The sequence below is a fragment of the Drosophila eugracilis genome, unplaced genomic scaffold, assembly GCF_018153835.1.
Source record: "Drosophila eugracilis isolate 14026-0451.02 unplaced genomic scaffold, ASM1815383v1 contig_445, whole genome shotgun sequence".
In the NCBI taxonomy this organism is placed as follows: Eukaryota; Metazoa; Arthropoda; class Insecta; order Diptera; family Drosophilidae; genus Drosophila; species Drosophila eugracilis.
The window spans coordinates 687383-700255 of record NW_024573311.1 but is presented as its reverse complement, the minus strand read 5'-3'; the positions used below and the strand labels follow the sequence as shown (position 1 = coordinate 700255).

Below are 12873 nucleotides of genomic sequence, written 5' to 3'. Positions count from 1 at the left end.
TTCGAGAGAAGAAAAGGCCAACCGACTCCGACCGAGCGTGGCGGCACACTAAGCAGACTCTCGCACGCCGGAAAAATCACGAAGAGCCAGCCACCAGCCGCCCCAACTTGAGAAGATATTGCACTGATCTGGCGGATCGTGCACGTGAGCGATGAGGGAAAGCTCTTCCAACATCAACCAAGCTGTGGGATGCTACCTTCTGATATCAGCGACCTATATATTTTTGAAATTATTTATCAATCTTGACAAATTCCAAATTTGTTAAGAGTCAAGTTTTAAATTAATAATGCATTTATTTAACATCTTAAAATTAATTTTTTTCACAAAATCAAGCAATAATAATTTCAAATCAATTTCATTTGTTTTTTGGTCACAATAGAATTTAAGATTATTAATATTAATTCCCTTTAAATGAAAAAAAAACTTAAACATTTTTGAATTTGAACGGACTGTAATAACCAGAAAATGAATTAGAATAAACTGCTAAAAAGCTAGTCTATATGAACAACGAAAATTAAGAATGTCTCAATAAAATAATTTTGATAATTTTAGCTTATTATTAAATTCCTATTAAAAAATAAAAATATATCACTGTTCTAACAGCCTTAATCCTTTCTCAATATTGTAGCTTGAGATTTAATTGAAAAAGAATATATATTAGACACTAAGGCTGTACAAATTTTGAATTTCTATCAGAATAACAAAAATGACTATGTGCTCTTAATTAACTAACAAAATCAATAAACATAAACGATCGTATACTAGAGGCAACCAGTGACTAAAACTATGTCCAAAGATAAACTAGACGGAGGAGAAGTAGTCGCAGCTACCGCACATGTTATATAGGTGCCCCGACGATGGTTCGATAAAAAGCGCAGGGCCTGAGTGCATTGGAGCTCATGACTGGAAATTTGTTGTAGTAGAAGTATCTGCAGCTGTTCCATATTTGCAGAGTGCTCAAACTGGATGCCACACTCGCAAACGAAACCACCTTTGTTGTATCGGAGACTCTTTATCTGACAAACTGGGCACAAAACATCCTTTATCTTCTCATTTGGTTCTACATATAGGGTTTCCAGGTTCTTTTCATCCAGGGCATACCACTCATTTACGTCAGAGAGTAGTTCGTCTAGGATAAGTTGCTCCAGCTCTACATCCTGTTCCAATTCACTGAGCTCCAGGCGAAGAATGTCTCTGAGTTCCGACTGGGAAAAGCCAAAAGTTAATGATTACTTGCAGGAGTAAAATTGGAGATCACACTATACCTACCAGTTGTATTTCGCGATTGGCGTCCGAGCTTTTGTTGCGGGTTTCTATAATGCGCTTGCGGTACTTCTGTAACAGTTTCAATGTATTATTGTAAATATTTTTAAAGGGAAATCTTTGTTTTTACCTCTCGCAGCACTTCACGGAGTTTTGGCATTTGCTTGCCCATTCGTTGTCTTCTGGCAACATCCTGAGCATGCCTTTTTTGCTCAACGGAGGTGTGATAAACTGGGCTTTGTGTGGAGTTCATTTCAGCAAATTGTAGTTTTCAGTAAGACTGAGTAAGTAATGGTCAATTGGATATCCGGCCGGCTCTTGTATCAATGTTTATGTGGATAAATAATCTATATATATAACCAAACAAGGAGTATTAAAAAAATTAAGACTAACATTATATTAAACAGTTATATTAATATTGTACATTTCAAATTGCAAATGTCCATATTTTGAATACATTAAGCGGTATCTGGGGACATTTTAATTAATTGTAATTGTAGAGCAGTGCGCACTAATTATGAGTATGTTTTCAATGTTATCAGCTGATGCAGTGCCTTAGTACTTCTAGGCCAGAATTAACCACTCTGCAACCTGACTCGAACTACTTAATTTGTTATTAGCAAACCAGAATAAATAAATTACCTTCCCTAATTCATGGAATTTCGCCCAAACTGTTGATTCGATAAAGATGATAAATTATTGATAACACAAAGTCCTACCAGTGTGACCATTTTGCCGATAACCTTCGTGTCACGATTGGTCGTGCTTTTCAACACTAAAAGCAGGGTTGCACCGATTTGACAGCTCATACTTGGTGTATAGCACGTTTCCGGTCTTTCTTTCCCTTTCTTTTACCAGCGTGTGCAGTGACTAGTAAAAGGTTAGTGCGATATTTTCAATAAAATACACTTGAACTTGAGAAGAAACCGCATAAATGGAACTGTTTTCTGCCACCTACAGATGCCTGCTCCGGTCGCCAAGAAACCAGCAGCGAAAAAGCTGCCAGCTGTGCCGGAATCGAAGCTGAAGTTCAGCAAGAAACAAATCACCAAGCGGGTGGCCGACTCCAAACGTCGCCTGAAGAAGGCTGCCGTTATTGCCCTGCGCAAGAAGGAGAATTTGGTTCGCGCCGAGAAGTACCAGAATGAGTACATCAAGGCGGAGCAGCGTGAGATCAAGCTGCGTCGCTTGGCCAAGAAGCGCAACCAGTTCTACGTCCCCGCTGAGGCGAAGTTGGCCTTTGTGGTCCGTATCCGTGGGTGAGTAAAGGAATGCTCCTATCATCTACTCCAATCGCTATAAAACCAATCAACTCTACAGTATCAACAAGGTGGCTCCCAAGGTCCGTAAGGTCCTCCAGCTGTTCCGTTTGAGGCAGATCAACAACGGTGTGTTCATCAAGCTGAACAAGGCCACCATCAACATGCTCCGCATCGCCGAGCCCTACATCACCTGGGGTTACCCGAACCTCAAGTCTGTGCGGGAGTTGATCTACAAGCGTGGATTCGTGAAGCACAGCCGTCAGCGCGTGCCAATCACCGACAACTTCGTCATCGAGAGGAAGCTGCGCCAGGCCCACAAAATTCAGTGCGTCGAGGACCTCGTTCACGAGATCTTCACCGTTGGTCCCAACTTCAAGTACGCCTCCAACTTCCTGTGGCCCTTCAAGCTAAACACTCCCACCGGTGGATGGCGCAAGAAGGCTAACCACTATGTCAACGGCGGAGACTTCGGCAACCGTGAGGACCAGATCAACCGTCTGCTGCGCAAGATGGTCTAAGGGATTCATTTGATCCATGTGCTGAAATAACAACAACAACAGCCGCGGTACGATGTAAGCAGTGAGAGAAAATAAAAGTTACTTTTATAAACCCACGAAATGCCGTTCAGTACAATAACGCAGTGTTTTTGCTTTAATGAATTAATGGTAGCTGTGACGTGAAGAACTTGTTACCTAGTTATATTGAAATAGATTGCATTTTTTTACTACAGGATTAAAAAGTCGGTTATTTTTTTATCTTAAACCTGTATACTTCTAAACTGGTTCACTTATAAAACGGATATTCAACTTTAATGCTATTTTGTTTACGATGTAAAAACAATTTATTTTTATTACGATTTTTCCAAACAAAAAGTAATTTTTAGTTAAAAGAAGACATTTTGTATTTGAGTTTTGCCTCAATAATGTTACTTTTAAAACGAAGTAGAACTATATTTTTAGCGAAAAGGATTTTAAATTGTAACTATCTACACATATATATTGTGTTATTATTTTTTACTAGTGACCCAAACTTCTGGATGTCTATCAATTTTCAATTGACTAAATTTAAATTGTAGAAAATATTTGAAAGTCGCATTACCAGTTTTCAAACCACCTATTTCCAAAATCAATAGACAAGATTGTTTTTAATTCGTCTACGCTATAGATTGTTTATTGTTGTTCTGGTCAGATTTTAAGCGCGCTTAATACACAACACTTAAATGCAGATAGCATGCTAGATTCAGGGTGCCATGGGATAAAATCTTTAGCCAATCGTTGATTTATTGATTACGTGATTTTGCCTTTCAGCTGGCAGTGGATTTTAATAAATTTTTACACACATAATAGTTCGAAGCAGGTCGCAAACAAACAAATGTAAATTCCAATTGCGTGGAAATTAGTCAATAATCGGGGGAACTGGCACCCTTTTAAATGTATAATTTAATTAATTGTTACCACATGAAGCACATGCCGTTGTCCGCTGTAAGATTCCCGTTCTACTGGTGTCCGCCAGCTTGTGTGGTGGTCACATGAATGTTCTGCACCAGGCGCTGGCCCCAGTACTCCTCCAAATCGAATGGCTTGAAGTTTTTCAGCTGATTATCAGATTCATTGCAGTAGAACACAGCTGGGCTCTGTTCATAGACCTGTAGAGAAAGCAAAGCATGAAGAGCGACCGAAAATTTTAGCCAGGGACCGCAATAATCAATGGTTTTATTTTTTTTTTAATGCGTCGACTGTATTGAACTCTTTTTCCTTTTTGTGAATATATAGCCGCTGATAACCACTATATAGTATAACCACTGAAACGTACTCCACGTAATTTTTCAATAGTTTCGCATCTTCTTCGATGATTTCAAAACTCAAGTATAAATATTTGTTACCAGAACAATGAGTAAGGAATGCTCGATTTGCCAGAAATCTTATGGAAACACATGTTTCTATTCTATACTCTGTCCTATTTAGTTAGCTCTATATTGAAAGTAGGAAACTTCTAATAGTAATGTCGAATAACACATTGGTTACGGTCCCTGTTTTTCACGTGCAGAAAGCAAAGCAAGGTGACAAGTGGGAGGTCTTCTGGTTCGGAATATCGGGCCCTACCTTATTCCAAGCCTCCCGGATATATCGGATCAGCTCGTCGTGCTGCGAAATCGGCGGGCTCTGTGGTTGTTGTTGCCCGGCGGTGGTCGCATATAGCGCGTTGCTGTTGTTGTGCGCACCGACGGACGGGGAGTTTCCGGCACTGTGGTTGTTGTATCCCGGAGAATTTGACGCCCCCGCCGACGAATTGTTGTTGTGATGATGATGATAGCTGTGCGGCGCATTGTGTCCGCTATTCTGGCGTCTTATATTGTAGGAGTAGCGTCTATAAGGAAATAAATGGGATAATTTAGTAGGATACGATGAAAAAAAATTTTAAATGTCTTTAAAATATTTTTGGTCAGGAAATATTGATATTGTTCATTTCTATAAGTATACTTTGAACGCATTCTTAAGAGATTTTAAATTCTGCGAATCAGAAGATTCTGTAGGATTACTCTACATATGTACAATAACTTGGTTTTCAAAGATCTAAACCTTCAAATGAACAAACAAACATGGCTATTCATAATTTATGTATAACTTAACAAAGTTGAAAATGCCCTTTTGATTATAAGTAAAATAATAGTAACAGGTATTAAGAGTTAGATCAGACATACAGACGTGCCATGTATATAGTCGAGTGTGTGTGTGTGTGTGTGTGTAAACACAGTCTTTTGTCGTTTGACGCACACAGTTTCAGTTCGAGCGAAAGTCCCGTACCGAAGGTATCAAACTAGCGTTGCGATCCCGTTACATTACCCATTATTGCGATCCATATTTCCGGCTCCTTGTGTGAAATGAAACTCCCCTATTCGTATTGTTTATCGTTGAAAAATTATTTATATTCCCTAAAAATCTTTTCTCTTAAGCTACAGTGTGACCGCCACGTCTTCTCTTAAAATACCAAAACATATACAAAATATATTTTGCTTATCGGCAGGAATACCCTTTCTATTTTCAATGAATAATGAATCAAATAATTAAAAAAATTTAAATTCAAAATTTTTTAAAAAATATTCATAAAGTGAATCGTGCAGTAAAGTGTCTGAAGACTGATTGAACGCGTAAATTTTCTTCGATATTTGTGGTGTTGTTCATTCGGAATTCTTACCGGAGGGCAAAACCGTCAATAAAGATCATATTTCTGCCGGAACAACAGTTGGGCTTTGCAGCATGATTGTGCACTAACTCACAAAAGCGTACTCTTCAGATATGGGCCCGTTTGACTTTTTTCGGTTTCCAAAAGTCAAATTACCACTTCGTGGAACATCTTTAGAGAGCATCAAAACTAATTCACAACGAGAGCTGAACAACGATGACTGGATTGTTCGTTGGAAGAAGTGTATTGCTACAGAAGGGGCCTATTCTAAAGAGGATGATTTAAAAAAAATTTCAAAACTCCGGGCACTTATTGGACAGAATTTGTAGTCTAGTTTCTTGAATTTTAATTTCAAATAGAACCCATTACATTATGCAAGTCTTCTATTTTAATTTTGATGTAATTAATATATTTCAGAAAACGTTTATTCTTAATAATTAGTAATATTTTCAATAAAAAATGATCACTTTATTAAAGTTAAATATATAAAAAGATTTAATTTAATTTTTGAAGAAAAAATTATTTATTCTCCAATAAAAAAAACTTTCGATTAAAACACTTGTCATTTATTTGGAAGTGAGTCAACAGATAAGGGAATGTACATTTTTAATTTTTTCTACGAAAAATCCCAGTTGGATTTATTATATTTGCCATAGTTGTCAGTACATTAATTTACGTTAAATGCATAACATATTTTTCATCTATCACTAATATAAAGAAGGTTTCACGTACATATATTACAAAATAAGAAATGTTAAAGGAGATACATGTTGTCAAATTTCCATTTACAGTTCATTTACAATTATTCAACATGTAGATATAAATAATGATGGTAAATCATGCCATTCATCTTGAGCATTCATTTTCTTACACCACATTCTTGCGCTTTCGTCCAATAAAACATATTTTGCAAACCTTAGTTAACATTTGCAAGTAGCAGAGATAATAAAGACTTTGTATTACACACATATAAAATCTGCAACCCCAGTCATATGAGTTTGTCTGGCTTGCACCTACACTTTCATTAGGATTTAATCTAGTTTGGCGGCTTTTTTATTTCGGCAACTCATGGCGAGCATTACTCAAAGATCGTCATCTCCAATACCCTCAAACGCTTCGTTCGCCACCCTTCCTCCATTGTCAGCAACGTCATTGCGGAAGAACACAGCTCCAAAAGTGCGGGAGGTTATCAGCCTAGGCTTGGATTTAGGCGTTGTTTCCTCAGAAAGAAACCTTACTGGTGGCGTAATGGGCGCTGTTGACGTAGAACACGATGAAGATGCCCACGTCGAAGTGGAACACGTTGAACTGGGCGTTGAGGTGGACGAGGTAACTGCCGTTTGCTCATGCTCGTCGTCACTGCTTGGATCCGCCTTCCCACCGCCGCTGTTGTTCTGTAACAACTCGTCCACCATAGCTTGCAGGCAAACGGACATAAGCATGGCCTGCTCACTATTGATAGATATCCAACGCAGAGTCTGCTTGCTTATTAGATACTCGAATGCTAGCTGATGGTGGGAGGCCTGCAGACGCGATTCCAGTGTGTTATGGGTGACGCTTACGCGCCACGATCGCATCCGTGTCACCCGGAACTTGGTCTCGTAGATCTTTGCACCCCGTGCTGTGCGCAGGCCCAATTCCTTGTTGCCAATGCTGACCACAGCCATAGTGTTTGGCTCCGGATAATCGACCTGAGCCTCATCGAATTGCAGGCAACCGTAGGAAGGTAACTGACGGACCAAGTCCATATACTCACGCGATCTTCCTTGTAGCTGCAAGCTGCTCAGTTGGCGACCTTCGCTGGGTGAGCAAATGACCACCCAATCACGGCTCACATCCGCCACGGTCTGGTTGTACAGCAGGTTAAGGGCAACCTTGCTCCCAGTCAGTTTGGCATCTCTACTCGAGTCCCAGTAGCAGGTACGGAGCAATAATTCGCAGGGTTGTACATGCAAACGCGTTATATACGGTGACTCGAAGTCCATAAGGCGTCGCACCAAATGCAATTCATCGGATTTCCTCTGTCGACGTACTAGGAACAAACAGAAGAATCGCACCAGCTCTTCGGGAAGATGTAGATCCCGGCAAACGTTCTTTAAAAGCGCACTAGCGTTCTGTTGCACTGAACAACTGACCAGGATCCGTTCTCCCGCAGTTTTCGTGTAGACTTGTACCTCCAACTGCTGTTCCTCGCAATCGCTTACCACGTGGCCTTCGGCGAGGGCCGTGTCTAGTTGGGCCCGTTGCAAGAATTGCTGCAGGTGGGCAGATCGAGCGAGTCGGTTGTCCTGGCCCATCGCTTGAAGGTACTGTTCCAGGGAACTTCGACGGGCCTCCAATTGACCATTGGTGAGCGGTAGGAGGCGTTTAGGGGGGAAAGGCGGCAAAGGAACGCCCACGCAATGCCTGCGCAGCTGCTCGTTCAAGGAGTGCAGCTGCTTGTAGCGCAGGACGCAGTGGTGTGTGCCGTTGATGTGTATGTTGTACGCGGTGTAGGTGGGCGAGGAGCCCAGCTCCTGGGTGTCCGGTATCGAAAAGTGCATCCTGCTGCTGTGCGTTGGCGCCCGGCCAGCGGAACACTATTGCATAGCCGAGCCTCTCCTCTGCTTTGGCGCAGCAATTACTCTCAATTTAATTAATTCAGCTTCAATTGTATTCTTTACTTTTCATCGATATCAGGAGACGTTATTTGCTGAAACTATCGGGACATATCGTTATTCGATATAAAGAGCTGTTTTTTGCGTGAAATACCATGCCATAAATACTTCCGAACCAAAAAATACTTAAACGGGACTTTTCCAAATTTGAATTTTTAAACAAAAGATAACCTGAAAAAGATTTATTTATAAAAAATTTCCAAATAATAAAATTGCCATCTTGAGATTAAACTGGCATTTCTTTGCATTTATTGATCTTTAATGTACTTTTCCATTTATTTCATCATTTAATTCGTAGTAATGTCGACTTTTGTATATTAAAGAACTTTTTAAAGATAAAAATAAGATTTAAATAGTGAATTGCTACCCAGATAGTGGTGCATTTTGATTTATTGACAAATTAGTAATAATCATTGTTTATTATGGGTGACTTCAATAACAATCTGTATTACAAATCAGGTGGGTACTGAACTTCTCCTTTAAGCATAACCACTCCAGAGGGATTTAACTTTAACTTTAATTTTAGTGTTGGGATAAAGTACCCCATAGTCAACATTCTCGTAAAGATCCTAAAAAGAATTTGAATATTAAAACCAGCAAGATAGAGGTTCTATTTATGGTAGCTAAACGAAATATTGAAAACATACCTCCACTCTGTACCCAGAGAAATTAATAAGTCCCAGCTCTTTTAAAGTAACTGATATATCAGATGGGGTTCCATCCGTTCTTCTATTTACAAAAGCAATGGCGTATGAGTAAAAGTTTTGGTAAAGTGGCCCAATAGGTCTTGACCAAATCTCTATTCCTTTATGTTTATAAATTCGTCTTCCCTGTATTCCAAGTGGATCTTGATCCACTGCAATTATTTTTCTATTTTGTAAAATGTGTTTAAATTGCGGACGAATCGTTCTTAAATCCACTGACATTAAAAGTGGAGCAGCCAAAATAGACCAAATTGCGAATTGAGTTTTTGCTTGCTCATAACTTAGTCCAAAGTTTCCAATAATCAACTAAAATTTAATAGGAATAAGTTCAAACTCAGTCAAATTTATCTTAAAAATCTGCTTCTTACCATATCTGGATCGTTCCAATGCCCAGGTCCCGCATTCGGAGCTATTAAATCTTGGTTATTACCATAATAATCAATAATATTTTCAACGGACGCCCAGGAGTCCTGAATGTCATCATAATTTCTCCAAAGGTTACAATGCGTTTGAATTGCCGAATAGTTCGGCTGTATTCCAGCATAAATCTGATACACAGGCCAACTACATGAATATACCATTGATTTTCCTGTACTGTTTAAAAGCCTTCCGAATGTCGAATAACCCAGATCCATGTCGTAAGGTAGTGCATAGCAACCATCTAATTTTACGTAATCCACATTCCATTCCGCAAATTGAAGTGCATCCTTCTCTTCATAGCCTATAATGCCAGGATATCCCGCACAAGTGTAGTTTCCGTAGTCCTCATATATTCCAAATTTGAGGCCCCTCGAATGAATCTTATTGAAAAAATATATGTTGTAAGTCGTTGCCAGTGTCAAGCCAGCTCATTTTTATGTAAGTTTAACTTAAATATTATATGGGTATAACCTTCTTTTAAATTTAAATTCTGCCTATACTCACATAATCGGATAAAGCTTTGATTCCATTGGGAAAACGTTTTCGGTCAGCTACCAATTTGCCATCATGACTGCGGTGCTTTTCTAACCAGCAATCGTCAATGTTAATATACTCGTAGCCCACAGATGCATAACCATCAGCTACAACGATGTCAGTCATAGTTTGAAATAGCTGTTCACTATATTCAAAAAATTTTTAAGAGAATCGTATATTAAAGTAAATAAACAATAAAGTAATCAGATAAAATGTAAGTTATTTTTAAATATGGTAAGCTATAATTTTACCTTATGCAATTGTCTGGATCGTTAATGCAGTCAGTATTACACCGAAATCTTTCCCACGAAAGCCATCCCATGGGGGGAGTTTTAGCGAGGCCATTGTCGAGGCATTTACACAAAGTGCTACTCAATAAAATAATCCAAACAATAGATAACATCGTTGTCTAAAAAATATATAACATAATTTATAATGAATATTTATTAGAAATAGATTTTTTCGTTTTTAGAGAAAAATAAATTAAATTTATTGAAAATAAATTAAATTTATTTTTAACCCATAATATATAATTTCTTTTTTTTTAATTAATTTATTTTTTTTTAAATCCCTTCAAATTATTTTTAAGTTTGCTAAATTTAACTGATTTTATTTCATAATAATATATAGGATAATATATTTTTTACTTATGTATATTACATGCAATATGTTTTAATTCCGATTGACCCAAAAAACGTTAGTGGATTAAAATGTATGCTTATAGTGTACATATATAGTTTTTTCTATTGTTAAATAAAAGGTAAAGACTAACAAAATAAGTTATTTTTGAATTTAAAAACTGATACGAAAGAAAAGTCTGGCAACGCTGTGTAAGCCAGGCTCACGGGTTCGTTGAACAATGGGTAATTCAAGAGAGAAAAAAGAGAAGAAGGTTTTGTTGAGTAGAAGAGTATAGCTGAGACTCTAAATGCGTACCGATTATTGTTCTCACTCTATTGTAGCTGATATAATAACAACAAAGGAAGACAGCATAATAACAATAACGTAATATATTAATTCACATCATCGTGCTAACCAATTTTAACATAGACATGCCTGCACAAAAGATGAAGCTGGTTTTATATAATTAATAAAATATAAAACTAGAAATTATCTTTTAAGATTGGATTATTTATAATTATATACAATTACACACACTCTGCCAAGTTTAAGTGTTAACAATTTTATCCGCACGTACACTTAAAAGAAAAAAATAAACTAGTTTGTGAACAGAAATGTAGAGTACATACCAATGATTTCTATTTGTATATTGGCAGCGCTATTAAGTAATTGTTGAGTTTCTACATTTGAGCCGGTTTCTCAAAGCTAATAAGAGCTTATTTTTGCTTTTCCGTTTAATATTCAAAACCTTTAATTGTAAAATTCAAATGGATATTTGTGAACACTTTAAACTAGGTTCAAACATTTTATGCAATATATATATATTTTTAATAAACAACATTTATTTTAATGCCATTTTGATTACTGAGACGTGGACGTGTAAAGAATAATTAATGTTGCAAGTAAAGGCATCCAGAACTAAGGTACATATACATAATTACTTATACTAAGGTATACATATATGTGTATATAAGTAAAAAAAACTTCATTAGAAACCTGTTGTAATAATAGGAGATATGTAAGTGATTTTAGTATGGTAGTGCCACGTTTGACGATATGTGTAATATTTTCTTTTTTATTAATAAAAACTAAGTTAAAAGTTAAAATAAATTCATTTTTTAACATGTAAAGTTGGGCATAAATTTACAAGTTTAATACATATATGTACCTTCAAACCGTTGGGACGAAAAAAAATAAAACAAGGATATCATATTAAATTGTATTTTATTTTTACTCTTAACTATCAAGAATTATATTTTATATAGAACGATGGATATTATTGTTTGTACATAATTAAAAACATGATTAACTAATAGCTATCAATAATCCTTATTAGATTTCGGTCGCGAATAAATTGGCATTTTTGTTCGAACTGCTGTAGCGATTCCTCCATCTTTATATATTCGGAATTTATCATTTTATTGTTTCTACGGATTTGATTCAGAAATTTATCCATGACTGAAGTATCTTCCTCTGCAAGGAATTGACAATATCATTTAAATAATTTAAGAGTGTGCAAAAAGTCAAAATAATATGTTTTCTTACCTTCCTGACTTTGTTGAACTAACGGAGGATTTCCTGTTGAAATTGTTGACAGATTCGAACGGCCAATTTTTTCACCGCTTTCTACAAACTGGGCAATGACATTGCGGAATTTTTCAGGTATCAGGAAAAGCCGATCAACGTTCCCCTTCTTATAGCATAAATAGGCACTCTTCATTTGAAACCATTTTCTTCGGATTTGAGTTGGTGACTTATTTGGAAAGCCTCGCTTTTTCATCTGATTGGCGATTTGAACGAATGTATATTGTGTGGTGCTTGTGGACAGGGCTCCCTGGCATTTATTTACTTCCTTTATCAAGTCAAGCATGCATTCTATTTCAGCAGAAACCCAGAAGTTCCTTTTCAGTTTTTCTGACTTCATCATTAAAAAAATATTTTTCTCGAACACCTCTTATTATTGTGTTTACCTTTTATTGAAAGTAGCGTGACCGAATCATAAGAACCTTAACATATCTGTAGTGATAGAATTGTTTATTTCGCGGGCTCTAACATTTCCCGCTAAATATGTAGAACTATAAAAATAAAGTTGAATAAGCATAAAAAATAAATTATTTAACATTTTCTAACAAATTTATTTACTTGATATTTCTGAATCAGCTGAGAAAGCTTTTATTTATTATATATAAATAATTTAATCACAAATAAAATTTGGTATATACCACAATT

General features: G+C 36.9%; 6 protein-coding genes across 6 annotated transcripts; 1 reads left to right on the top strand and 5 right to left on the bottom strand.

Moving 5' to 3' along the window:
• Window positions 1–376: 376 nt before the first annotated feature.
• LOC108110970 (RIP-like protein) lies at window positions 377–1610 on the bottom strand. Its single transcript, XM_017220271.2, is given in 4 exon segments — window positions 377–872; window positions 875–1205; window positions 1270–1335; window positions 1394–1610. Coding segments are annotated over 4 exon segments (591 nt in total). The 5' UTR covers window positions 1517–1610; the 3' UTR covers window positions 377–801.
• A 429-nt stretch (window positions 1611–2039) lies between these two features.
• LOC108110968 (60S ribosomal protein L7) lies at window positions 2040–3138 on the top strand. Its single transcript, XM_017220269.2, has 3 exons — window positions 2040–2143; window positions 2224–2522; window positions 2584–3138. The coding sequence occupies exons 2-3, from the start codon at window positions 2224–2226 to the stop codon at window positions 3041–3043; spliced, it is 759 nt and encodes a 252-aa protein (XP_017075758.1). The 5' UTR covers window positions 2040–2143; the 3' UTR covers window positions 3044–3138.
• A 528-nt stretch (window positions 3139–3666) lies between these two features.
• On the bottom strand, window positions 3667–5523 carry LOC108110969. Its single transcript, XM_017220270.2, has 3 exons — window positions 5369–5523; window positions 4628–4892; window positions 3667–4170 (listed from the first exon to the last, which is right to left on the bottom strand). The coding sequence occupies exons 1-3, from the start codon at window positions 5383–5385 to the stop codon at window positions 4021–4023; spliced, it is 432 nt and encodes a 143-aa protein (XP_017075759.1). The 5' UTR covers window positions 5386–5523; the 3' UTR covers window positions 3667–4020.
• Window positions 5524–6258: 735 nt separating this feature from the next.
• LOC108111153 (sorting nexin-17) lies at window positions 6259–8403 on the bottom strand. The gene has a single exon (XM_017220524.2). The coding sequence runs from the start codon at window positions 8249–8251 to the stop codon at window positions 6791–6793; it is 1461 nt and encodes a 486-aa protein (XP_017076013.2). The 5' UTR covers window positions 8252–8403; the 3' UTR covers window positions 6259–6790.
• A 182-nt stretch (window positions 8404–8585) lies between these two features.
• LOC108111186 (alpha-N-acetylgalactosaminidase) lies at window positions 8586–11747 on the bottom strand. Its single transcript, XM_017220572.2, is given in 7 exon segments — window positions 8586–8870; window positions 8872–8934; window positions 9013–9375; window positions 9438–9869; window positions 9994–10168; window positions 10275–10432; window positions 11180–11747. Coding segments are annotated over 6 exon segments (1242 nt in total). The 5' UTR covers window positions 10427–10432; window positions 11180–11747; the 3' UTR covers window positions 8586–8813.
• Window positions 11748–11851: 104 nt separating this feature from the next.
• Window positions 11852–12635, bottom strand: LOC108111188. The gene is made up of 2 exons (XM_041819012.1): window positions 12190–12635; window positions 11852–12117 (listed from the first exon to the last, which is right to left on the bottom strand). The coding sequence occupies exons 1-2, from the start codon at window positions 12569–12571 to the stop codon at window positions 11954–11956; spliced, it is 546 nt and encodes a 181-aa protein (XP_041674946.1). The 5' UTR covers window positions 12572–12635; the 3' UTR covers window positions 11852–11953.
• Between the last annotated feature and the right edge of the window lie 238 nt (window positions 12636–12873).

What these genes read in the sequence shown, in the direction of transcription:
- LOC108111188 (XM_041819012.1), bottom strand. Translation starts at nt 12,571, where the DNA reads ATGATGAAGTCAGAAAAACTGAAAAGGAACTTCTGGGTTTCTGCTGAA. An exon ending in AGTTCAACAAAGTCAGGAAG is followed by an intron (nt 12,118 to 12,189) that starts GTAAGAAAACAT and finishes AATTCCTTGCAG; the next exon opens with AGGAAGATACTTCAGTCATG.
- LOC108110969 (XM_017220270.2), bottom strand. An exon ending in TCCGGGAGGCTTGGAATAAG is followed by an intron (nt 4,171 to 4,627) that starts GTAGGGCCCGAT and finishes CTTTCTCTACAG; the next exon opens with GTCTATGAACAGAGCCCAGC.
- LOC108110968 (XM_017220269.2), top strand. Translation starts at nt 2,224, where the DNA reads ATGCCTGCTCCGGTCGCCAAGAAACCAGCAGCGAAAAAGCTGCCAGCT. An exon ending in TTTGTGGTCCGTATCCGTGG is followed by an intron (nt 2,523 to 2,583) that starts GTGAGTAAAGGA and finishes TCAACTCTACAG; the next exon opens with TATCAACAAGGTGGCTCCCA.
- LOC108111153 (XM_017220524.2), bottom strand. Translation starts at nt 8,251, where the DNA reads ATGCACTTTTCGATACCGGACACCCAGGAGCTGGGCTCCTCGCCCACC.